This window comes from Carcharodon carcharias, chromosome 13 (assembly GCF_017639515.1).
Source record: "Carcharodon carcharias isolate sCarCar2 chromosome 13, sCarCar2.pri, whole genome shotgun sequence".
Classification (NCBI taxonomy): Eukaryota; Metazoa; Chordata; class Chondrichthyes; order Lamniformes; family Lamnidae; genus Carcharodon; species Carcharodon carcharias.
In genome coordinates this window covers 141008435-141036033 of record NC_054479.1, presented here as the reverse complement: position 1 = coordinate 141036033, position 27599 = coordinate 141008435, and the positions used below count along the sequence as shown (strand labels likewise).

The 27599-nt window shown below is 43.2% G+C and overlaps 1 protein-coding gene across 2 annotated transcripts; it reads right to left on the bottom strand.

Annotated features, from left to right (window-relative positions):
* On the bottom strand, positions 1–27597 carry prpf18 (PRP18 pre-mRNA processing factor 18 homolog (yeast)). Of its 2 annotated transcripts, none has more exons than XM_041202341.1 (10): positions 27464–27597; positions 23428–23505; positions 19918–20019; positions 17875–17988; positions 16578–16724; positions 13118–13186; positions 9036–9176; positions 7327–7398; positions 2182–2337; positions 1–1052 (listed from the first exon to the last, which is right to left on the bottom strand). In XM_041202341.1, exons 1-10 carry the CDS (start codon positions 27542–27544, stop codon positions 972–974), a joined length of 1041 nt encoding a protein of 346 aa, XP_041058275.1. In that variant the 5' UTR covers positions 27545–27597; the 3' UTR covers positions 1–971. The 2 variants fall into 2 exon arrangements, with proteins under 2 accessions (XP_041058275.1, XP_041058274.1); XM_041202340.1 differs by lacking the exon at positions 27464–27597 and adding an exon at positions 25051–25139.
* Between the last annotated feature and the right edge of the window lie 2 nt (positions 27598–27599).

Genomic DNA, 27599 nt, shown 5'->3' with positions numbered 1-27599 from the left:
TAACAAGAGCCTTTATCACAAGTCAAAAAATTTGAGCTATATACAGTGCTCACATGAGACATCAGAAGCAGATACTTTGGAGAATATTTACAGCACCAGTTTTCATTCAGATGCAGGCCAGTATTTTTACAAAACCAAAACTGCTCTGGAACTGCCAACAAAATAGTTCAGCAACATAAGGAGAAGAAAAGTTTTGTAAATGGAAAGAACAAAAAGATTTACATTATAGCATCCAAGATAGACATTCAGGATAATTTGGAACACCAGCAACTTTTAAGCATTTCTAAAAATGCTAATTTACACTTAAAGTGGACAGTCTGCATCAAAATCTATTTCATTGTAACATGGACTAGCAGACAACACTGATGCACAGCAACTGCAGGTCGTTAGTGGCTTCAACTGCCAAAGAAAATGTAACCGTTTGCTGGTCACATGAGAATGACAAGTATCTGGGCAAAACACATGATGCAATTTCCAGGGATTCATGGCCTGAAAGCATTAGAATGAGAAATAGCTGAAACAACATTTAGCTCACAACTCGGATTTCAATAATTTACAGGTGATTCAGTCAAAACCAACAGAGCAACGATGGAAAATATTTAATAACTATATATCTTTTTCTAAAAAAGTGTTATGTAAATATAATCCTGAATTCAAAGTATTTTCCAAAAGACTGTGTCAGCATAGTTCTGTTCGCAAGACTTAATTCTCAAAAAATGGGTTTGAATTACCAGAAGAGTAATTAAAGGCAATTGGATGCAGATGCTTATAAGTTATTTAATACTAAACAAACACAACTGTGGGGGTCATGCAGCTTTAGTGCTTGGTGCTTTTCTGAAGAAGAAAATCTCATTGATGTGTAAAATACTTGCACAGACACACATATTCTTCTTTACAGTTCCCGATAGGTCTGATTCTTACAGTCCTGTCCAGGAATAATATAGAAAATGTTCCATTCAAAAGCTAGCTGGTTAGAGTGCATTGTACTCAACACACTTTGACGGGTCTGTTGAAAAATGCTTTTGGCAGATGGTCATCAACCTCTTCAACCCCTAGAAGAACAGCAATGAGGAAAAATAAAATTGGAGCAATGGCTTTTGGTAAATGAATATATTCTGAAGGACTAAGTGTTGTCTTGAATGAAAAGGCTTAAGTTCTCAAAGAAGAGTTTGGAGATGTTTTACAATTTTAAAAAAGGTGGTATATACTTCGTTATTAAATAATTCACATTCCAATTTATAACACCCAATGCTTTAATCTTACTTAATAAATGTCTTTGCAAAATATAGCATCGGGGAGATTCAATACTCAAATATGAATGCAATTTGAGGTAAGTGTTCATTTCAGACATATGAAAATTGTAATCTGGTGCCCCTTCAAAAATCTGTAATAAGGTCTTTCAATGGACTTATTGTACTTGTAATTGCTCAGCAATTGTTCCCGACAATGTGCTTCTACTTTGCACAAGCTGTTCATAATTAAACTGAATACCCCAAAATTAAGCTAAATGTTCTATATTTCTTTCCACTTAATTCCATCATAGGCTGTCAAATGCTATGTGAAATATTAGATTTGCTGCTTATCATTATTTTCATAGTGTATCGGTTTCTTTAAAGTAACATTAGCTGATCTCTGATGCTGTTGCTCACAAGGAGGATAAGCTTTAAAGAGTGAAATTATTGAGTTAACCTGGCACGTCCCTCCAAAATCACTGCTAAATGCTCTCCATAGCCAAATCAAAATAATTGGGGCTGCTTATAAATTGCTGGGGCCAATCTGAAGGCAATTGAGCCAATTACTGGCTCCAGTCAAGAAATCCCCATCATGAAATACCTGCCTGCTTTTTTAAAAAAAGAAAGGGTGTTTTGCATCTAAGTACAACACTTTGGTGTGCCACTGGGTGCAACACATACTACGATAGCTGATCTCCTAAATCAGCATGAATTTATAAAAAGTTGATTTTCCTCTATTGACACCCAGCAGGTATTGCGCACCTTAAGTGTGTTGTGCCTACAGGAGAAACTAACCAACATTTTTCCTTCCCAAAGGCCATATACACAAGAGGAAAATAAAATGTGCAGAGGAAGCCTAAATCGCGACTGCATAATAAAAGCCCAAAGGTTACAAAGTACCTTTTACAGCTCAGTATAAAACTTTCAATTCAGGATTTAACAGACAAACCTGAATGTATTTTCGTTGTGTTTCATCGTTCAAAACATGTGCCACATGTTTAGAAAAGATCTTTTCACGACCTGTACGTGCATGGATACCAACCATGGTCACTCCAATAGGCCATGGAGCATTGCCAATGGCCATCTGAAGGTAAGCGTCATTTGCCTGTGGAAAAGACAGCTACTTTATATAAAATTGATACTGAACAATCTTGCTGATTTCAGTAACGTAATGCAAGAGTTATCCAGTTAACTGTCCATTAACTTTTTCAAATAAAACAAAAGCTCTCATGTATTCAGTAAAGGTTAAATGGTCAAGTGATGCAAAATGATGTTGTACTAACTCTGGTTCAACAGTGACAATTAGTTCTGTGCTTCAGGTTTGTGTGTGCAAGAGACAGAATTCCAGCTTGCAGCATTGCCTGGGACTGTGTTTCTATAGAGAGTGAATGTTTTTGGGTTGATGCAATCATGTTGTGTGGCTTGCTACATGCTCCTGTCGGTTTTCCTTAATAAACTTCACCTACAGCATAATCTATGACAGATCTTGTAGAAAGCCAATAGCTCAACTGCATATCACAAACAAAAACAAAATTACCTGGAAAAACTCAGCAGGTCTGGCAGCATCGGCGGAGAAGAAAAGAGTTGACGTTTCGAGTCCTCATGACCCTTCGACAGAACTTGAGTTCAAGTCCAAGAAAGAGTTGAAATATAAGCTGGTTTAAGGTGTGTGTGTGGGGGGCGGAGAGAGAGAGAGGTGGAGTGGGGGTGTGGTTGTAGGGACAAACAAGCAGTGATAGAAGCAGATCATCAAAAGATGTCAACAACAATAGTACAAAAGAACACATAGGTGTTAAAGTTAAAGTTGGTGATATTATCTAAATGAATGTGCTAATTAAGAATGGATGGTAGGGCACTCTAGATATAGCTCTAGTGGGGGTGGGGAGAGCATAAAAGATGTAAAAAAAAAATTTATTTTTATATATAATGGAAATAGGTGGGAAAAGGAAATTCTATATAATTTATTGGAAAAAAAAAAGGAAGGGGGAAACAGAAAGGGGGTGGGGATGGGGGATGGGGGAGGGGGCTCACGACCTGAAGTTGTTGAATTCAATATTCAGTCCGGATGGCTGTAAAGTGCCTAGTCGGAAGATGAGGTGTTGTTCCTCCAGTTTGCGTTGGGCTTCACTGGAACAATGCAGCAAGCCAAGGACAGACATGTGGGCAAGAGAGCAGGGTGGAGTGTTAAAATGGCAAGCGACAGGGAGGTTTGGGTCATTCTTGCGGACAAACCGCAGGTGTTCTGCAAAGCGGTCGCCCAGTTTACGTTTGGTCTCTCCAATGTAGAGGAGACCACATTGGGAGCAACGAATGCAGTAGACTAAGTTGGGGGAAATGCAAGTGAAATGCTGCTTCACTTGAAAGGAGTGTTTGGGTCCTTGTACTGTGAGGAGAGAGGAAGTGAAGGGGCAGGTGTTGCATCTTTTGCGTGGGCATGTGGTGGTGCCAGAGGAGGGGGTTGAGGAGTAGGGGGTGATGGAGGAGTGGACCAGGGTGTCCCGGAGGGAGCGATCCCTACGGAATGCCGATGGGGGGGTGAAGGGAAGATGTGTTTGGTGGTGGCATCATGCTGGAGTTGGCGGAAATGGCGGAGGATGATCCTTTGAATGCGGAGGCTGGTGGGGTGATAAGTGAGGACAAGGGGGACCCTATCATGTTTCTGGGAGGGAGGAGAAGGCGTGAGGGCGGTTGCGCGGGAGATGGGCCAGACACGGTTGAGGGCCCTGTCAACGACCGTGGGTGGAAAACCTCGGTTAAGGAAGAAGGAGGACATGTCAGAGGAACTGTTTTTGAAGGTAGCATCATCAGAACAGATGCGACGGAGGCGAAGGAACTGAGAGAATGGGATGGAATCCTTACAGGAAGTGGGGTGTGAGGAGCTGTAGTCGAGATAGCTGTGGGCGTCGGTGGGTTTGTAATGGATATTGGTGGACAGTCTATCACCAGAGATTGAGACAGAGAGGTCAAGGAAGGGAAGGGAAGTGTCAGAGATGGACCACGTGAAAATGATGGAGGGGTGGAGATTGGATGCAAAATTAATAAATTTTTCCAAGTCCCGACAAGAGCATGAAGCGGCACCGAAGTAATCATCGATGTACCGGAGAAAGAGTTGTGGAAGGGGGCCGGAGTAGGACTGGAACAAGGAATGTTCCACGTACCCCATAAAGAGACAGGCATAGCTGGGGCCCATGCGGGTACCCATAGCCACACCTTTTATTTGGAGGAAGTGAGAGGAGTTGAAGGAGAAATTGTTCAGCGTGAGAACAAGTTCAGCCAGACGGAGGACAGTAGTGGTGGATGGGGATTGTTCGGGCCTCTGTTCGAGGAAGAAGCTAAGGGCCCTCAGACCATCCTGGTGGGGGATGGAGGTGTAGAGGGATTGGACGTCCATGGTGAAGAGGAAGCGGTTGGGGCCAGGGAACTGGAAATTGTTGATGTGACGTAAGGTGTCAGAGGAATCACGGATGTAGGTGGGAAGGGACTGGACAAGGGGAGAGAGAAGGGAGTCAAGATAACGAGAAATGAGTTCTGTGGGGCAGGAACAAGCTGAGACGATCGGTCTACTGGGGCAGTTCTGTTTGTGGATTTTGGGTAGGAGATAGAAGCGGGCCGTCCGAGGTTGGGGGACTATCAGGTTGGAAGCTGTGGGAGGGAGATCCCCAGAGGAGATGAGGTCAGTGACAGTCCTGGAAACAATGGCTTGATGTTCAGTGGTGGGGTCATGGTCCAGGGAGAGGTAGGAAGAAGTGTCTGCGAGTTGATGCTCAGCCTCCACGAGGTAGAGGTCAGTGCGCCAGACAACAACAGCACCACCCTTGTCAGCGGGTTTGATGACAATGTCAGGGTTGGACCTGAGAGAATGGAGTGCAGTAAGTTCAGAGAGAGACAGATTAGAATGGGTGAGAGGAGCAGAGAAATTGAGACGACTAATGTCGCGCCGACAGTTCTCAATGAAAAGATCAAGAGAAGGTAAGAATCCAGAGGGAGGGGTCCAGGTGGAGGGAGAATATTGGAGATGGGTAAAAGGATCCGTTGAACTGGGAGAGGACTCCTGCCCAAAGAAGTGAGCCTGGAGACGAAGACGGCGGAAGAAGAGTTCAGCATCGAAGAATGCCGAGCCCGAAATTCATTGAGGTGAGGGCGTAAGGGTATGAAACTAAGTCCTTTGCCGAGCACTGAACGTTCAGCATCGGAGAGGGGAAGGTCAGGGGGTATAGTGAATACACGGCTGGGGTTGGGATTGGAAGATGGGGTGGGGACGGAGGGACAGGCCGGGGTGGAGGGTCCTAGATGGGTGTTGGTGTCGATGAGTTGTTGGAGCTTGCGTTCCTTAGCACTTGAGAGAAAGAGAAAAAGTTTCTTGTTGAGACGTCGGATATCACAAAGTTTGTTGAGGATAGAAACTGCCAAATCCACTAGATTGCATGGTTTTGAATTGGACATAGGGTAAGAGATGGAGTGCTTCTCTGTAGCTTCCCAAAAAAAGTTACAATACATTATTGGGTGAACGCAACTCACCGAATGTGACAAGCAAGGTTTTCTAGAGATTTATCCCTTCCTACCAGCTTATCCAGTCATGATCACTGGTTTCTCATTGTATGAGAAATTGCATCAAGGAGCTCAGTTTTTAAAACCAAGATGATTTGTATTCTTTACAGAATAGAGGTGGGTTGGCAACATCACAGCCTATTCTTCCTGATGGAATTACTGACTTGATCTTCTCTACAGCAGAGATAATACACCATTGACCTGCCTGCCACTGAATTCTTTCTAGGACCTTCTTGTGATGATGCAATTACTGCTTTAAGAGTTAATCAGTGATTGATATACTTTAGTTTCTTAATGAAACAGAAGTCCTGCAATTTGGCTTTTCAAGTGGTGCAGAAAAATAGTACCTGCATATTTCCTCTTTTAAAGAAAGGTTCATAGATTATTTAGACCTGCAGTGAATAAGGAGCCAAAGGGCTTTTAACGTGTTCCTGAGATTCAACTTAAAGGACTACTCATATCGAAGTATCAGTATTTGACCACCTCTGATCAATTTCAATCACATCACAATTGTGTAACTAAACATTAGGTGATTAGCGTATTAATGACGAAACAGAGATATTTTAGTACATGATATAACCATGGTTCCAATTAGCCGAAATATTCTTGTAGGAGGCAGAGGGAAAGTTATTGCAAATATCAGTTGTATAATACATCATTTAGACCAATGCAAATGTCACATGTATAAGATCTATATGTGTTTTGTACTATAACTACATAAGAAATAAGGTATTTTGACAATTTAATCTAGCTTATCCAATTATTTAGATTGATGGCTTGCATTTGCATGAGCCAATTTTATTGCCCTCACTGGAATTTTGTTTAAAAAAAGGTTCCACTGACACTCCAACTCTGGGAGCTGAAGTATTAAACTTTGCACCTAATTGTGTTTTATCTTGTGCAGTCTAGACTATTTCAAGATTGTGTACTATCTGCCTTTGCAGACAAGAATCAGAATGCCCAAGCCCCTCTGCTCTTGCCACTCCTAACAGAGTGCTGCTAGCTTAAAGTAATTCAAGTTGTTAGCCATTGTAGGGGTATATATTTGAGAAAACAGGAATTCCTGCCTATGGTATGCAGAGACCAGATTCAATTCAAGTAGCAGAGTGACTTAGAGGATCAACATTGGATTGGGGAAAATAAGTGGACAAAGTTAAAATGGTAAGGGGTTGAAATGGCTGGCACAGAGAAAGGGAAATGAAGAGGAGGAGGAGGAAGAGTGAGAAATGAAGAGAAAAGAGGAGGGAAATTATTAGGGACAAGGAAGATGTGCTTTGCAGGGGATCAGAAACAACCTTGGTTTTTATCTGTAGCAGAAATTATATGTGGTATACTGTAGGGTAGCATTTGAAGGTTATGGATCTCCATCCAAGCATTGCTCCCTTGGGCTCCAACTTCAGACATAAATCCACTTTAAATGTAATTTTGTTAGCAAAAGTTCAGTATATTCAATGAAGCCTACATTTTTCAGACAGCAAAAAAATGACTGATTTTTAAAGTATCTTCAACACTAAATATGATATTAGTGTTTAATATCAGTATTTACCTTAACATATTCTCTTTGTAACATGAATTTGATAATATCAGTTATGGACTCTTTGATGTCCTGAGACAAGGTCTGAGGGGAAAAAAAAAGAATTTTATTTCAACTTATTTGCCAATGTATTGTATCTAGTGAAATTATAGCAAATTAATGGCAACACTAATCTAAGTCTCATACTATCAATCAAATCATACGATCATCAGTAGTCCATGGACTGTTATTACAAAACATACCAAGGACAGTAATCACAGAGAATAAGTAATTATTTACAATTGTTACAATCAAAAGCCAATTTGGGCATGGAGCATTAACAATTTTACATTAAATTTAAGTTAACTACATTCATATCTCCAGAGTTGGGGGGGTGTTTAAATATTTATTTTCAGCAGGAAATGCATCATTTAATTCCAAATGATTTTTTAAATTCATTCATTGGATATGAATGTTGATGGCTAGGCCAGCATTTATTGTCCGTCCCTAATTGCCCTCGAGAAGGTGGTGGGGAGATGCCTTCTTGAACTGCTGCAGTCCATGTGGTGTCGGTATACTCACAGTGCTGTTAGGGAGGGAGTTCCAAGATTTTGACCCAGCACAGCAAAGGAACGGTGATATACTTCCAAGTCAGAATGGTGAATGACTTGGAGGGGAACTTTCAAATGGTGATGCTCCCATGTGTCTGCTGCCCTGGTCCTTCTAAGTGGTACTGGTCATGGGTTTGGAAGGTGCTGCCTAAGGAGCCTTGGTGAGTTCCTGCAGTGCATCTTGTAGATGGTACACACTGCTGCTACTGTGCATCGGTGGTGGAGGGAGTGAATGTTTGTGGATGGGGCTGCTTTGTCCTGGATGGCATAAAGCTTCTTGAGTATTGTTGGAGCTGCACTCATCCAGGCAAGTGGAGAGTATTCCATCAGATTCCTGGCTTGTGGACAGGCTTTGGGGAGTTAGGAAGTGAGTTACTTGTCGCAGGATTCCTAGCCTCTGACCTGCTCTTGTAGCCACAGTATTTATAGAGCTAGTCTAATTCAGTTTCTGGTCACTGCTAACACCCAGGATGTTGATAGTGGGGGATTCAGCGATGGCAATGTATATCAAGGGGCAATGGTTAAATTCTGTCTTGTTGGAGATGGTTATTGCCTGGCACTTGTGTGGCATGAATGTTATTTGCCACTTGTCGCCAAGCCTGGATATTGTCCAAGTCTTGCTGCACTTAGACATGGATTGCTCTCGGTTATCGTGGCAATAAATCAATCTGCATGGACTGCTACCAAAAGTCTTTCCTTTCCTGTGTGCCAGGGGAGGGGAGGTGATGGCATAGCGGTGTGGTGGCTGGACTAGTAATCCAGAGTTCGAATCCCACCTCGGCAGGTGGTGGAATTTGAATTCAATTTTAAAAAATCTGGACTTAAAAGTCTAATGATGACCATGAAACCATTATCAATTGTTCTAAAAACCCACCTGGTTCATTAATGTCCTTTAGGGAAGGAAATCTGCTGTCCTTACCTGGTCTGGCCTACGTGTGACTCCAGACCCATAGTAATGTGGTTGACTCTTAAATGCCCTCTGAACAAGGGCAATTGGGGATGGGTAATAAATGCTGGCCTAGCCAGTGATGATCAAATCCCATCAATGAATTTTAAAAAAAATCATGGGTTATCTGCTGGTTCTGTGCACCAAGTATAAAACAAAGTGAAAATGACTCAGGTAGCCTTTACCTTTTTCCGAAGTTTCCTGAAGAGGGGTTTTAAGTAGGATTCAGTCTGCTTGTGGGTGGCTCCAGCAAGTTTACCCTGTACACTGCACTTTAAATAATCCTCCCTGGCATTCAGGTCTTTTGCCCAAACATCAAGAAGAAACTATGGAAGGGAAATAATAAAAATATGTTACAGAGCCTTATGGAAGAAGTTAGGTTAAAATAATTTATGATTTTATCTTCAAGTATTGGAAGATTTCAAATCTATAAACCAAAGTGTGGAATATATGAAGCCCAACTGAGACAAAAATAGCATTTTTTCACCAAGTATTAGGAAACCTAAACAAGATAGTAGGTCAGAGGGAGGTGCAATAGCATCAGGTTTCACAAGTCAGGTTCTATGCTTAAAAAGATTAGAAGATCAAAAAACAGTATTTAAGGATTGAAGATTATTTCCACTTTATGAGAAACTCATATGACAAGCAAATTTTCTTGGATTCAGCAAAAAATATTCAAAAGGCTTGCTTAAAAATCTTTGCTTCACTTCTGAATAGGGACTTGAAATATTTCAAATGCAGTTCAGGGTTTCTCTTATTATTAAAATACAAATGGTCTCCAATTCTATTTTATTTTATTAATGCATTACTGAAAGCACACGTGAAGTCAAAGTTACATTTATATACTGTTTATCACATTGAAATGTCTCCGGGAGCTTTACACACCAAATTATTTTCCCCCATTGGGCTAGCCTAGTCACCGATTTCCATCAAACCTGTTCAATCTTTGTTTTAAAAACGGCATTTGCTGGCAAGATTACTTTTTAATCCCAATTTCACATAATTTATCCAAATTCCTTAATATTGTTACAAGAATGTCTGTTGAGACCTGTCTTGTTTCAAATCATAAAAGCTCATTTAAAAAAAATCTTCATAATATTTTAGGAATGAGTTATTATTTAAAACAAAGCAAATTTGCAAAGTGCTAGAACAGCCACGAACTTCTGTTTCTAAGGCACAGCTTTTTGTGGGAGCTTACTGTGCACAAATTGGCTGATCTGTTTTCTACATGACTAAACTTCAAAAATATTTTACTGGTTGCAAAGCACTTTGAAACGTTAGTGGCAATGAAAAGCATTATATAAATGAACATCTCTCTTTTCCACAATGATCAGTGTAAGTCGTTAATTCATTTAAGATGGTCTGAGTAGGGGGCCAGCACAGACACGATAGGCCAAATGGCCACTTTCTGTGCTGTCACTATTCTATGATTCTAAAACAAACATCCCCACATAGTAGAGTGGGGATGAAACAATTTACAAGAGCCCAGTATGAAATGTCTACTAAGAACATATTCTTATGGAACAGGACAATTGGATTAATTTGAATGTTAATTGGTGAATTCCTAATGGGAAAGCAGTCAGGCGGACTATCCTTCCACTTCAAGCGAATGCACTAAAAGTACAACAGAAAGCTCTGGTGGTATGGCCATCGGATTTTAAAGAGACATGCCTTAGCTAGAGGCTCAAAGCTCAGATGCAGGAGGTCAGTTTTCATAGTTGGAGCCTGTGTAGAAAAGAAGATGCTGCCAAAATCAAGTCATTGAGCTGGTTAGGTCTGAGAATGAACTTGGTCTAGCAAGGGGAAACTCGTTCATGTTCTCCTCACCTCCGGAGCCTGTTGAGATCAAATGCTAATCAAGTTAAACAAGATTGCTGATGGAGATTATTATCATGGAGTATGTATTACTATTTTTCTCATTAAGGAGATGGCTAATTAGATCAATGTGAGATTTGACTGCAACTGTTATCCCATAACTTCACTTGCTGTCAGTAAAATAAAGTAGCTTAAGGAATTGTATTTAGCCTCATGCCACTAATGCCTTTGTTAGTCTGCCTTCTGAAAGCCGGGAAAAGAGCACATGAAAGCACAAGTGAAGGACAACATTAAAGTACAGGCAACAAAGGGGTACTGGCTCCTAGATCCCTGGATTATGTTGTTGTATAATGCGATAATGCACAGTACAGTCACATTCGTGAACACATGATGCTGAGACTGCTTATAGTTGTGGCCAGCTTTGCTTATTTATCTGAGGCACACAGAAGATTTATCTAAGGTAGATCCAAAACTTGTAACAGTAGCAAAGTTCATCCAGATGTTAAAGGTGAATACTGGGTTGTGAGAAGATTGCAATGATTACTTGAGATTGCTGGAACAGTAGGAGGGGAAGGCAGCTTTCCATTGTATCAAAGAATCTAACTATTCTGCAAAGATGAAGCTTTGGTCAGAAAGCTTATCAGACAATTTCAATGCCAATTAGGCCTATTATGACTGACAACCATATCAGATTGTGAAACATACCCTCCCCAAATTACCAATGTCAATGGTGGGCTTTATAAAGGGGAGCAACATAGAAGATTCTCTTAGGCTGTCAATGATGGGTCCATCATATGCTAAATATAAAGGGTTTCTCTCCTGGAGACAGTGTACAAAACCTGAGTGTGGCTATTAGGTACAATTTCTCAACAACGCAGATGACATGTACCACCACAGGCAAGCTTTTGCCTTGAGCTTCACCAAAGAGGGTTACAGTGCCGTCACTGGGGGGTGGAGAAGAGAATATAATTACACTGTGCAAATTTACATAGGTGCAAATATTTGGGAATATAATAAACTACGTAAAATTCTTCAGAGCAATAATTCTAGTTGTGGGGGGGGCGGTTAGGTGAACAAACACTTTTTGAAAAAAATTTATGCTCAACAAAGCAAGGAATATTGGTGCTCAGGAATGGAACACACTGCATTTCAAACACCCACTGATGGCATCAAGCAGTCTAGTTCAGGTACAGCATGATAGATGCAGATTAAATTTCCCTCTATTCTCCCTTGCAACATGTGTCTAAAGAATGCCTTCAACTCCACAAGAGTGAAATGTTTGTTTTCCAACCCAGCTATTATGTGGTCTTTGCAAGTGGGACTGTCAATTCAATTCCACAATAGCAGGCACTTGGGCAGTCTTGTGCTTTAGGCTCACGTCCAATAGGAATTGGATTATGAATGTCCAAGTACATCACATAGGATGCTTACTTCCACCAGAAAGGGGTTGGTTTCATAAAGATAAAAACAAAAAAAACTGCGGATGCTGGAAATCCAAAACAAAAACAGAACCACCCGGAAAAACTCAGCAGGTCCGGCAGCATCGGCGGAGAAGAAAAGAGGAGAAGAGAAGAGAAGAGTTGACGTTGAGTCCTCATGACCCTTCGACAGAACTGAGTGAATCCAAGAAAGGGGTGAAATATAAGTTGGTTTAAGGTGAGTGTGTGTGTGTGGGGGGGGGGGGGGGGGGGGGTTTGGGTGGGGGGAGAGAAGTGGAGGGGGTTGGTGTGGTTGTAGGGACAAACAAGAAACGGAAAGGGGGTGGGGATGGAGGAGGGAGCTCAAGACCTAAAGTTGTTGAATTCAATATTCAGTCCGGAAGGCTGTAAAGTGCTGTTTCTTCCCCCTTCCTTTTTTTTCCCAATAAATTATAAAGATTTTTCTTTTCCCACCTATTTCCATTATTTTTAAATATTTTTAAATCTTTTATGCTCCCCCCACCCCCACTAGAGCTATACCATGAGTGCCCTACCATCCATTCTTAATTAGCACATTCGTTTAGATATCACCAACTTTAACACCTATGTGTTCTTTTGTTCTATTGTTGTTGACATCTTTTGATGATCTGCTTCTATCACTGCTTGTTTGTCCCTACAACCACATCAACCCCCTCCACTTCTCTCCCCCCACCCAAACCGCCTCCACACCCCCCCCCCCCACACACACACACACACACCTTAAACCAGCTTATATTTCACCCCTTTCTTGGATTCACTCAGTTCTGTCGAAGCGTCATGAGGACTCGAAACGTCAACTCTTTTCTCCTCCGCCGATGCTGCTGGACCTGCTGAGTTTTTCCGGGTGGTTCTGTTTTTGTTTAGAAGTTGGTTTCATCCTAACCGATCTGGCTGGTTCGCCTTCTGGACCAACTTGTTAAATGTGTGTAGTTCACTGCACCATTCTGTCACACAGAAGCATTCTTTAAAAATAATACCAATATTTGCTGCCTTACCCTTAGAACTTTGGTTATTGTATCCATATCTTTATAGTCATCACCCTGTCCCAAGGACTCGCCCAAGGCCTGCATTAGAAGTAAACTGTTAGTTGCAATTTGTGGGAGCATTGTGAATAACCAATTAACAGCAGTTAACACAAAATACAAAACAACTTATTTGTAGCTGCTGTGACATTATGACTGAAATTATATTGGCTATCTTTTTAAAAGCACTTTTTAGGTTGCTAGTCATGTGACGTTGTACAGCTGGTGCGAGAGGAAAAATAAAAAAAAAGACTGCAAAGCACATCGAGAAGGTTTTTGCAGGTCTGCTGCACAAACCAACATCTTTGAAGATGCCGGTGCGAGACTTAGACTGGGGAGTATTATGGCACAAGCTGCCGATGAGCGAACAAAACCTGACCATGGTTATTCTCACCAGGATAGGTGAACAGCTGATCCACACTATCACAGACAAGCTATTACCTCCGGAATTGAGGATCTGCAGCTGTTAATACTCAAGGATTCTTTACCACAAGCAGCGTAGTGTCAAAATTAGGAAAAGTTCCATTTGCTGCTCAGCGGTTTTTAAAAACTAAAATTTTTAGTTTATAGCACTGATAGGAGCCAGGGCTTTCTCAGACCAATGATTGCAAATCTCCCTCTGCTGTGATAGCACATTTAACATTTTGGTCCCTCTAACTGTACCAGTCACTATTGCTCACATCAGTTTTTGCAGCATATCCTGTGTTATGATCCTATTATTAGATAAGTCAGATCCCAGGGTGGAACCTGGTTTGATGGATCCTAACCATTAGTTTTTGTTTTGAAGCATGGAGGGCAGCTACTGAACAAAGTCCTAAAGTCCACGGATGAACTTTTAAAAGAATAAAACATTTATTAAACAAGAAAAAATGAACTATATTGCACTACACCTTTACCCACAATTATACCTTTACAAATACATACAGGTTTGTAAGGATAACACAAATTACAAAATTTATCTTATACTCTTATGTTCACAGTATGTGTATAGTCCATGTAGGCCAATAGGTGACTTATGGTTGGACACAGCACACTCTGAAACCAAGTGACAGGTGGCACCCAAAGCAGATGCCAAGGATTTCTCATCAACTCCCCCCTGACACTTGTCACATCATGAGTCAACCAGTCTCACTGAATTCCCACTTTCAAACAAGGGTTTCCCATCTCCACTCTCAAAGAACTCGCCTTGGAATTTTCTCCCAAGCTATGCTTTCACTTGGACATCTTCAACAAGCAACCACCTCCAGAGTTTTGACTCCTGCTTCTGATGTTCCTCTCCCCTGGATCACCACATGCATTCAGGCTTTGCCTTCCATACACTCTCTCTGCTACTCAGCCATACCAACTGAACACCACTGCTTCACAGGCTTGTAGTAAGGAGTCACCCATCTTTGGCTGTCTCCTTTTGCTTTAAGTCTGCTTCCTCCAGCTTTCTGTCTTTAATTTGGAGCCTTTCCCTCTGCTCCTTGCTTTCACTTCCACTGAAAAGGACTGGTTCAGATTCTTGTTCTTTTCCCCTGACTTCACTGTCTTCCTGGGGACATCTTCTGCCCAACTCGCTGGTTTTTGGGACTTTTTTTTTTCTTTGGGATCTGCTCCCTGCAGCTCCCTTCCTGCCTCTCTGGCAGTTTCTGTGGAATGCTTCTACCAACTAAAATCAAACTGCTTTTCTGTTTTTTCCTGTCTATGTGGGTGGGCCCCCTGTTGCTTGGCAACAGTAGTTGTTGCTACTTTGTTTTAACTTCCCTAAACCACTTCAAGAGTCATAAAACTTCATTGAAATACAGGTACACAAACAGCTCCAGAACTGCTGGCTCCATCTCACAGAGAAAACTGTAAATGAAACTCAGCCCAGGTTTCCCCTTTTAATCCACAAAATCGAAAAAATAGAAATTAAACAAACTTAAAGCTGCAGCTTATTCCCAACACACACAAATCTTAAAAATCTCTCTAGTTCTTAACACCTGATAACATGATCTCATCTGCAATTATTTAGATCTTATGAAAATGCCATGTTTTTTTTTGTCAATGTCTTTTAAGGTATTCTTTAAAATGTGTTATTTGGTACATAAATCTACTTACATTGTACAAAGAAAGAAAATGCTAGAAAAATACAGGTCAGACAGGTTCTGAAGACAGATGAAATGTTGAATATATAACATTCATCAGAATATGAAGCACCTCATTCAAATACTAGCCAGTCAGATGCTACTGAGATGCTATCGATTTTTCAATATGCTGGTTTTGTTTCAGATTTTCTGTATTTCTGTTTTTGCCTTTCAGGTGCTGACTGATGTGTTTTGTATTTCCAACATGTTGTTCCCCCCATTTTGAAACCAACACTACGAAGCTCCCTCGGTTAACTCAAGGTGTCTTCTTTAATTCTTTTCTATGGCTTTAGTAACTGTGTACCTTCCTCAAAGACAGGCTGTTTAGGGCCTTTTCAGATTAATGAATACAAGTGATAATCTCAAACCACAAAAGCATTCAATCACTGTGCAGTAAAGCAAAATACTATGGGCTGCTGGAAATCTGAAACAAAAGCAGAAAATGCTGGAAAAACTCAGCGGGTCTGGCAGCATCTGCGGAGAGAGAAATAGAGCTAACATTTCAAGTCCAATATGGCTTCTTTGAAACCCAGACCATAATAAATTTCAACTACTTTGCATCAAAACATCGAAACAAAATTTGTCACCAGAAAGGACATTTTAACTTTCAATTTATAGTTACTAGTTACCAACAGTTCAAAAACAAGCAACATTGCTAAGTAACAGTTGTCTTAAAGAAAACTAAAAGAATGGCTAGAAACCTTGGATTGCCCAAAGGGAGAATGTGGTTAAAAATATCAACAAGACATCACAGAACTCAGAAATATTAATCTTCACTGTTCAAGATGACATACTGTGAAGCTTGACCAGGTCCAAAAGGTATTATTACCATTCTTTCAGACTGTGTAGAAGACTAACTGAGATGATGCACTTTTGGGTTCATAAGGGCTAAGATTAAAGATAAAACAGTTGCTTAGCTAGGCCTGAAAGTCTGTGAAAATCTATCGGAAACATCAGTGGCAGTGTCTGTAGCATCAGCCAGTTTGAACAATGGAAAAGAGAGGGAGGGAAGAAAAATGCCAACAGTTTTTTTTTACACCAAAGTATGACAGTAATTTCAGAGTGATCAAGGAGGCAGTCCACGAGACAGATCTGAAGAATGCAAAGAAGGACCTCCACAGAGAATTAACCCCATTATCCCAAAGCAGAAGTGTTCAGCCAGGGAGCTTTAATTTTTACTTCTAATTAAGTCTGTAATTATCTCTATCTGTATACCACTTTGTTTTAAATGAATAAAACCAATTGCTAAAATTATTTTTAAAAGCCTTGGTTCACCTTACCTCTGGATTACCCTAAAGAGTAGGTTAGCAAACCTTAATTCTTACCTCCAATTCCTCAATTGTTGTGTTTTCTTCATGAACTTTCAAGTCATTCTGTCCCTCCTCTTCACCTTGCTCCTGACCGGCGACAATCTCATTTAAATACTGCTGGTCTATCTTATCCATAGCAGCTTTCAAGTCATTTCTCAAACCCTGTGGAAAGTCACAAAGAACAAAAATGCAAGAGCTTTTCCAAAAGCTAGAATTCCTAATTTCATTCAGAATAACCATCATGCAATCGCCCAAAGGGGGTGGGGGAGGTCGGACATCGGCTATTTATTCTGTGAGCCCGGCTTTGAAAATCCCAGATTAAAATTCAATACTAATAAAAGAATATTTATCTCGCTTTTCATTCCTTTCCTTCCCTATTGAATTCCCCAGGTCAAGTTCCTGGTTCAGCAAGTCATATAGTGGGTGACCTGCTTATTGGCTTCTAATGATGTAATTTGAGCTGGTCAATCAGAAACAGAAGACAAAGATCTGGTGATATTCACTGGTCTGATATCCAGGACCCACAAGATGATCACTTCAATAGATCAGAGTCAAATTACATTCTTATAACCAGTTTTCGCTTTTGGATGGAGTGATGATGACATCGAGTCGATTTTTAAAGATTTGTGGGCCTCATATTATCTCTATCTAACTTTTCTTAAATGCAATTCCAGGAAGGCCATTTTTAAAAAGGAGACAAATGCCGAAATGTGTACAGCGACCCCTCTCCCCCTTGCAGTAAGTTATGCTGTTTCACTGTTCATGTGGTTCAATGACCTGAAAAAGGAAAATTGAAGGAAATAAATATAAGCTTAAAATAGACAAACAGACAGCGAAACAAGGGCATTTGAAAAGTAGGAATTGAAAGATAAACAGGGAATGAAAAGCTGGAAAAACACACAAGTAAAATGGAAGTAAAGTTTGTGGTTTATGCTGCTACTAGAAAATGGAACATAATTTCTTTTAATAACTTAGACAGGTGTATTTCAGTACAAATATGTTGCACAACAGCAACTAAACACTTACAGGTTGCCACTCTGCCCTTTCTTGTGATCTTTGTGCTATAACAAATACAAGGCAGCTGGGCTATCTCCTGAGCTCACTAGTTATTCAGATCATGGGCTTTTAAAAGGGGAGAGAGTTTGTAAAACTCCATGCTAAGAATTTAATTCAGGTGAATCAATTTAACTGTCCCCCCACCACAAATGTGCAGGCTTGAATGTATCAGCAGTTCTGCTACCTCTAAGTGACAGGAGACATCACTATATAAAATGCCGAAGAAAAGCTTCATAAATTATTTCAAAAAGAACACCTTATTAATTTCAGGAGTTAAGATTTCTATTTTTCGAAGACGTTGAAAGGCTTCATAGTCTGTTTCAGCAAACAATCGAATTGGTTCTCCTCTTTCACGTAGCCTTCGGATAACCTTGAAACAAAAAGGTTTGATTTTATCAAAAGAATTCTACGCTGAAATACTGTTCCACTGATAACTGTTCACATATTCAGACGATGCGCAAATAACAGTTTATGCTTGAGCAGAAAGTAAAAGATTTATGCCAAATCTATTTACCAGCCATTTGCTTGACAAAAGAAAGCGAATACAAAAGCTGTAGCTTCCAAAATAATTCTCAAAGGGCAAAGCAGCTTTCTGTTTAAAACACAAGCACGAGCATGCCAGAATTTTCTCTTCCCTGTCGGGACTTCCCCTGAAATAAGTGAGGTAGTACTATTCTCCAGCAGCAGATGGTGATGCACTTGAGCCATGTTTTAAAATTATCGGTTACAGTACAACAGCACCATCTACTGTAACCCCATACCAAACACCACAGAGTGTGTGAAAATTAGACTCATTTGTGGCCCCTTAAGTTTGTTCCTGCACCCATCAACTCAAAAACATTTTGTCCTGCAAGCTGTCAGAAATGTAAAATGATAACTGCATCCTGAGGGCAACAAGACATCTGCGGCCTTACTGAACAATGGGATCAACAGTTTATCTCCTTGGCCAATGACAGTTAAAGGATTGAGAAATAAACAGAGGCTGGACTGAGGAGGGGGGTGAACTCGTGAGAGTGAATTTAGTGCCAAATCAGGTACAGGTTAGGAGAAATTATGTGGGAAAAAGGGACAAAGAAAAGAAAGAATTTTTAAAGAAAAAGACATTTTTAAAATCTCCAACAACAATTCACTACATGAAGGAATAAGCCTACAGGCTTTTGATCATTCACTTTCTGAGCCAGAGAGGTTGATTGGCAGTCATTAACAATTATCATGTCATCAAAAGACCATTAATTACTAGACTTAACTTTCCGTGGTGAGTTTAATGTGCAAGTGATTTGCAGATTTAGAAATTTCATGGAACTCACGGGGTTAAGGGCAAGATACTGCTTGCATGAAGCGAATGGCAGGGTCAGCAACTTGTGGTTCATAATTCATGGGATTTCTCTTCCTTGCTACCAATTTATACATTGGAAATGTTGTGCATTGTACATGAGTTCTATTTTCTCAGCAAATTTTGGACCCATTTATTTATCTGTTCTAAAGCAAAGGAATATAAAACAAAAACAAAAATACCTGGAAAAACTCAGCAGGTTTGGCAGCATCTGCAGAGAGGAACACAGTTAACGTTGAGTCCGAATGTCCGAAGGGTCATTCAGACTGGAAACATTAACTGTGTTCCTCTCCGCAGATGCTGCCAGACCTGCTGAGTTTTTCCAGGTATTTTTGTTTTGGATTTCCAGCATCCGCAGTTTTTTGCTTTTATCAAAGGAATATAAAGTTTCAAATAGATTTTATAGGAGGGTAGCACAATTGGGCAGCCTCTTGAAGCACCAAAGGATGGTATTTCTCTAACTGGAGAGATACAGGTTGCTCAAGCCACTGGGCAACTAGAATTCAACTAAGTTGCTAGAGGAGGAGTGGTTGGACTTAGCAGTTGTCATTGCACATTCAGTAGTAACTAGCTTAAAAATGGTCTCTTGCAGAAGTCTGAATGAAGGCAACTTTCTTTGCCAACATGACACGTGGTCTGGGTATCAGCAGAAAACTCAGCTTGGAACAAGAAGGGTTTCATAACCCATATTCTTCTTTATAAAGTATTCTTCTTTATAAATTGATCTCTTCAGGAGTTTAACTTGACAATATGCCAAGGAAAAATCACAGCTATTACCATGTGACAGTATGGATCAAAAGTATCATGTTAAAGACCAAAGATTCTGGTTCAAATTCTGATTGGATATTTGAATTGAAGGGGTGTACATTTTGTTTAAACATTAAGGTTTTGAAAATGTATCGCTCGTAGTGAATTGTTCATTTTCACAATTTGCAAGGTTCAGTGTTAACCAAGACTAAATATTACCTCTTGCCTGGAAAGGGTCATAGGTAATTTCTCTTCTGCAAGTTCGAGTTCAAGCACTGGGTTTGAAGAAGAAGCATCTTCTTCATTTGTTTTTGGTTGCACCTGTACATTAACAGTATTCGTCATTAAAGCTTTAGTGCAGGAACTAACCTGTAAACCTACACCATCATACCAGAAATTACATATCATAAATTCCAAGTCCCCTCATTTCTTGTTTTGTGAAATGCTGGGAAAAATCAGTTTTTTCCAGGGTAAATATTTTTTTAAAAAGCTTACATCTGCCATTTTATAGATTCCTGCAAAAAGACTAGAATTTTATCGATATAAATCAAAATAAATTGTTAACATTGCCTTTTATTTGGAATAAACACACTATTACACATCATAAGCACTTTTAGCTAAACTGTGGGAAGAACAAAAAAAAATCAAGAGAATTTGTAACCAAGTAACTTAAATATGAATGGAATTTAATTTGGAGAGCAGCAGGAATACCACATTAACATACACACCCACACATTTAACAAAAATTAAGTTGGGATGTGGTGCATGAGAGTTAATAACTATATCGGGTTTTGGGGGGCGGTGGGGGGTGGTGGTGGTGGTGGTGGAGAGAATGGGAAAGGGAGATGAAGTTTCAATTGCAAAATGAAAGGCATATTGATAAATAAGGCAAAAATAAAAATACCTGAAAAAACTCAGCAGGTCTGACAGCATCTGCGGAGAGGAACACAGTTAACGTTTCGAGTCCGTATGACTCTTCAACAGTTCTGTTGAAGAGTCATATGGACTCGAAACGTTAACTGTGTCCCTGTCCGCAGATGCTGTCAGGCCTGCTGAGTTTTTCCGGGTATTTTTATTTTTGTTTTGGATTTCCAGCACCCGCAGTTTTTTGCTTTTATCTTAATAAATAAGGTAGTCAGAACAAAATATTTGGATGCAATTGCTGACCGCTATAGAAGCTCCCAGCTTAGGGCATCAATTGCAAGCGTGGATAAAATGTTAGGTATTAAGTAATTAATATTAAACACTTCATAAAATGCAAGATTGCAAATGGAATAGTGCTTAGTTGTGATCATGTAAATTAGAAATAGATAGATGCAAAAGGAAAGACTTGCATTTATATACCACTTTTAATGACCTCAAGATGCCCCAAAACATTTTTGCAGCCAATGGACCAATGACCAGGATAATCTGTTTTAATGATGTTGATAGAGGGATAAATATTGACCAGAGCCTCACAAGGGAGTTATCAGATGACAACTGACACGGGGCCAAAGAGGGAGACATGAGAACATGTGACCAAAAGTGTAGTCAAAGTACTAGATTTTAAGGAGCACCTTAAAGGAGGAGGATAACGATGAGGGAATTTTAAAACCTGGAGCCTAAACAGTGAAGGCATGGCCATCAGTGGTGGGTAAAGAAAGCGGAAGATGCATAAGGAGTCATATTTAAACAGAGCCTCCACATCTTTGGGACATCCCAAAACATTTTACAGCCAATGGATTACAACTAAAGCACTTTTTAAAAGTTTAAAATGCAATTACTACACACTTTTAGATCACAGAATCATATTCTACATGTTCTTGTTTTCAACATCCAAATGTATTGTTTTCTATTCACCCAACTCTACTGTCTAGACGAACAAACGCATTGCTATCATTCACAGGCAATGCAATTCAACAGTATATTCAATCTCAACATATAATACAAATTGTAATTCATATTTCCAAGAAAAATTACAATATATCAGGTTGTAAAGTTCAAGCTGATGAATTTTGATTTTATCCTTTTATAAAAGTTTAGTACAGGTTTATACTTGAAATATTAGAACAGTGTGCCCTATAAATGTTTAATTACAATACAACAGTATAAAATGAAAATTGTTTGAAGTGTTCTATTCAAGCCCCATCATCCTAATTCCTGAGCTAAATTTTTTTGAAGAAAAAAATAATAAGCATTGTACAATTCAAACATGTTATGAAAGTTAGGAATCTTCAGATTATGATCACAATATAATCTACATTATATAAAGAAATGATAATATGTAGAAACCGACCCAGTATGATTGGAAGAACATGCCGATATAGTTAGATGAAGGAGGTTCATGTGGAACACTAGCACAGGCCAGTTGGGACAAATGACCTGTTTCTGTACTTCACACAAACTAATTCTTTGTACCTGTCTCTAATGGTTCCGAAAACAATTTCCAAAACATTTTCCACAATAAAATATGGCACAAGTGTTCATACATATTTACAATAAATAGCCTTGCGTTCCATGCTTACCAACCATGCTGTTCCTCCTTCAGTCCCATGCCTTAACCAACATTACAAAATGGAGTTTGACTTGCAATAACACCATTAATGCAGGCAAACAGCTACATCTGCTATAACCACGGTACTTGGTTTAAACAGTACTTTCTACCAACACTGCATTCCGGATGCAGGCACAGGCTTTCCAACTGATTTCATGCACATAAGAATCTCAGTGCTATTTTGCTTAATTGATCAGTATTTTACTCTTTTACAGGACTAATGTAAGAAAAAAATGCATAACATGATATATGGTTTTATTGGTGTTAATTTAGTATTGGTTACCAGCTCTGTAGGCAGAAACTTACAACAGTGACTAATCTTCTACTTACTTTTTAAGACACATGTAAATGTCTTGAAATTATAATATTGAAGAATATTATAAAGTTATTCCATTATGAAATTAAATGCATTTATAGCCAAATTATTCCTTCTTTAAAAAATCCTACATGGTATTCTACAAATAGAAGGCTCCAACTCTGACAATACCACTTTATAACCAAACACAAACATAGGTATGAGTAGCTATATTGATTTTCTTGCCAATTCTTTTTCTCCTACCCTGAATGAGGTACATGCCTGTTCTTCTTGACACCAAGAAAACTGCGGATGCAAGCTTGTCCCCTATTACTGAGTGGAAAAGATTAACGCGCCGATGCGCCATATCATTCTTATAAGCCAGTTTTCTGTAATAAGGTTTTTTTTTACTGTAATTCAATGTAAATTATACAATATTTCTTAAATTAGCCATACTTGAAGTAAATGGGTATAACAATTATTCGAGCTGATTACAATACTTATTTCAGTTAATGATTGAAAGAACAAATTTTGTAGTTAACATTTAACCACTTTTATTTAATTAACAGAAAACAAGAGGGTATTCAGGTCTAATAAAATAATGCCAAACTTTAAAAAAAAGCCAAGGCACAGGCTCACATACTATTTGCTGTCATGCATTCAGCTACATGGCTTACCTACAGCCCAAAACAAAAAGATAAAATTTGTTCTTGTTACCCATACCTTTGGTGTTGACTCCTCATTTACAACCTATTGATACAAGTTTCACAGGAAAGGTTTGTTGTTAAATTCTCACAGTTAAATCTCACTGGTGAAATGCATTTGTTTGCAATAGTTTTAGGAAATTAGGATCAACTCATTGACCTCTAATAATCTCAAATCTAAAATATGAAATGAGTACCTTGTAACCACATCTTTCTAAATATGCCTCTTCTTCTTTCTTGGCAAGGTCACTACGTTTGAAGAACTTTTTTGATTCCTGTCAGAATACAAAAATGAGTTATCACCACTTCTTAGTCACTGCACCCTGAATATAATGGCAAGTGTCGTAAACAGCTGTGAATACAAATGTTACAACAGCTTTAAGCATGAGTAAAGAAACTGAGTGAGATATTGGATGTATAAAGTAAGGAACGTAAATAATGCTTTTCAGACTCTTACACCAACACAGTTACAAACATTGGAATAGGAATAGAGAACTACAAAGAATGAATACATCAAAAGCATATAGCTGTCTCATTTGTAGTTAACCATTGATCATATAACATTGGGATACAGAAATGTTAAAGATCAAATGTTCACTTCAAGTTCTACTTTAACAAACTTCAAGAGAAAGTGAGCTGCAAAATACTAGGCTGACATATTTCCACCAGCTGCATTACACCGGCTACTATCACTAAACACAGAGCTTTTTCTATTTGTATAGTTTCTGTCAGTAGATAGACAATGGGCTGTAACTTTCTCAGAGTGGCAATCAGCTTCAGATTGCCACTCTGTGCCCATTTACCTACACCAAGTTTCTTCTATACTTGTCTCTCCCAACCTTCCAACAGGCCAGGTGAGATCCAGGCAGCGCAGCTGTCTCCAAGTCCAGCACCGTCATATTGAAGGAAGACATGCCCTTTTTTTTTTAAAAACAGCACTAGCTACTGTGTAGCAGTTTAAAGGTCCGATTGAAAATGACAAGCCAGGGAGAAAGTAAGTGCCTAAGGTAAGTGAAAAGGGTTTGGGAGGCTGAGGGTATTTGGAGGTTGGGTGGGATGAGGGCAGGGTCCGACATCGGGAGGTGATGGGGGGCAGTGTCCGTCAGCAGATGGTGGGGGTGGGCAGGATCTGACATCGGAGGGGTGGGTCTGACATTGGGAGGTGACGGGGGCACAGGGTCCAATATCGGATTGGGGGGGGGGGGTGGATGGATGACATCAGAAGGCGTTGGAGTTGTGGGGGTGGGAAGAGGCAATGTCGGGTGAGGAGTCTTGTGCAGGTGGGTGAAATCCCGTGGGGGGGATCAACAGGTGGGGAATGAAGTTTGGGGGGGGGTGCGGTAGTTAGACAGGGGTGGGGTATTCCCCGGGGGTGGGGTGGCGGGCAGCAGGACTGTGGGGGTAGTCCAGTGGGGGGTAATAAATCTGGGTCTTTACAATAGTTACTTGGAAGTTAGAAGAGGTTTGAATTCTTCTAATGTTTTCTGGGTAACTATTGGAGTAACCCCGGTGGAACCACCCGGAGTTTGAGATTTCAACCGCATTTTCGGATGGTTCCCAGCATTGCACAATTGTCAAGGGGAAGAGTGCACTACTGGCCAACTGCCATGCAAACCCTTATCTGGGAACTTCCCAGAGGGATTCCCAGCGCATCTTTGGGGTAACGCCCCCCCCAAATCTGACATTGGGGAGGTTCCAGCCCAATATTGCTGCGCTCAAACTTTATTCGAAAGCTCCACTCCCATGTTATCATATGTACCGCCAGTCAGGGGAGGGATTAGACTGTGGGTCACTTGGTCACTAACCAAACAAATTCCCACCCATGGATGAAGGTGCTCTACAGTCCAGCCCCCAATCCGAAGGTTCAACATCTGCCGCTGCTCCCATATCAACATTTCCCACATCAGGAGATCGGCCACAGCTCATTTCGGTCCCACCCACCCCTCTCCTCTCTCCATTCATCCCACCCCTCTCCTTCTCCTCCTCCTCCTCTCCTACCTCCCAGTAGCACCCTCTCCTCCTTCCCCTCTCCCCTCAGCAACCTCTCCTCCTCATCACCCCAGGCAGCATCCTCTACCTCTCCCTCCTCACCCCCAGCAGCACCCACTCCTCCTCCCTCTCCTCCCCCCCACCCCCGCAGCACCCTCTCCTCCTCCCCCCCACCCCCGCAGCACCCTCTCCTCCTCCCCACCCCACCCCCGCAGCACCCTCTCCTCCTCCCCACCCCACCCCCGCAGCACCCTCTCCTCCTCCCCCCCACCCCCGCAGCACCCTCTCCTCCTCCCCACCCCACCCCCGCAGCACCCTCTCCTCCTCCCCACCCCACCCCCGCAGCACCCTCTCCTCCTCCCCACCCCACCCCCGCAGCACCCTCTCCTCCTCCCCACCCCACCCCCGCAGCACCCTCTCCTCCTCCCCACCCCCCGCAGCACCCTCTCCTCCTCCCCACCCCACCCCCCGCAGCACCCTCTCCTCCTCCCCACCCCACCCCCGCAGCACCCTCTCCTCCTCCCCACCCCCCGCAGCACCCTCTCCTCCTCCCCCCCACCCCACCCCCGCAGCACCCTCTCCTCCTCCCCCCCACCCCACCCCCGCAGCACCCTCTCCTCCTCCCCACCCCACCCCCCGCAGCACCCTCTCCTCCTCCCCACCCCACCCCCCGCAGCACCCTCTCCTCCTCCCCCCCCCCCGCAGCACCCTCTCCTCCTCCCCCCCCCACAGCACCCTCTCCTCCTGCCCCCCTCCGCAGCACCCTCTCCTCCTCCCCCCCCCGCAGCACCCTCTCCTCCTCCCCACCCCACCCCCGCAGCACCCTCTCCTCCTCCCCCCCCCACAGCACCCTCTCCTCCTGCCCCCCTCCGCAGCACCCTCTCCTCCTCCCCCCCCCGCAGCACCCTCTCCTCCTCCCCCCCCCCGCAGCACCCTCTCCTCCTCCCCCCCCCACCCCCGCAGCACCCTCTCCTCCTCCCCCCCCCCGCAGCACCCTCTCCTCCTCCCCCCCCACAGCACCCTCTCCTCCTGCCCCCCTCCGCAGCACCCTCTCCTCCTCCCCCTCCCGCAGCACCCTCTCCTCCTCCCCCCCCACCCCCGCAGCACCCACTCCCCCCCCGCAGCACCCTCTCTTCCTCCCCACCCCCCCCACCCCCCGCAGCACCCTCTCCTCCTCCCCACCCCACCCCCGCAGCACCCTCTCCTCCTCCCCCCCCACCCGCAGCACCCTCTCCTCCTCTCCCCCCACCCGCAGCACCCTCTCCTCCTCTCCCCCCACCCCACCCCCGCAGCACCCTCTCCTCCTCCCCCCCCCCCCCCCGCAGCACCCTCTCCTCCTCCCCCCCCCACCACCGCAGCACCCTCTCCTCCTCCCCCCCCCCCGCAGCACCCTCTCCTCCTCACCCCCCCCCCGCAGCACACCCTCTCCCTCCTCCCCCCCCCCCCCGCAGCACCCTCTCCTCCTCCCCCCCACCCCCGCAGCACCCTCTCCTCCTCCCTCCCCCCCCCCACCCCCGCAGCACCCTCTCCTCCTCCCCCCCCCACCCCCGCAGCACCCTCTCCTCCTCACCCCCCCCACCCCCGCAGCACCCTCTCCTCCTCCCCCCCCCCCCCCGCAGCACCCTCTCCCCTCCTCCCCCCACCCACCCCTCTCCTCCCTCCCCCCACCCCTCCCCCGCAGCACCCTCTCCTCCTCCCCACCCCCCGCAGCACCCTCTCCTCCTCCCCCCCACCCCACCCCCGCAGCACCCTCTCCTCCTCCCCCACCCCACCCGCAGCACCCTCTCCTCCTCCCCCCCCACCCCACCCCCGCAGCACCCTCTCCTCCTCCCCACCCCACCCCCGCAGCACCCTCTCCTCCTCCCCCCCCACCCGCAGCACCCTCTCCTCCTCTCCCCCCACCCGCAGCACCCTCTCCTCCTCCCCCCCACCCCACCCCCGCAGCACCCTCTCCTCCTCCCCACCCCACCACCGCAGCACCCTCTCCTCCTCCCCCCCCCCCGCAGCACCCTCTCCTCCTCTCCCCCCACCCCACCCCCGCAGCACCCTCTCCTCCTCCCCACCCCACCCCCGCAGCACCCTCTCCTCCTCCCCACCCCACCCCCGCAGCACCCTCTCCTCCTCCCCACCCCCCGCAGCACCCTCTCCTCCTCCCCACCCCCCGCAGCACCCTCTCCTCCTCCCCACCCCCCGCAGCACCCTCTCCTCCTCACCCCCCCCGCAGCACCCACTCCCCCTCCTCACCCCCGGCAGCACCCTCTCCTCCAGGAGTTTCCGCTTTCTGGCGATCTCGGCCTTCAGCTGCTCCATTCCAACCGCTGCCATAACAAGCACACGTCACGTCCGGGTCAGAGGGCACGGCCCCGGCCGGAAACCAGCC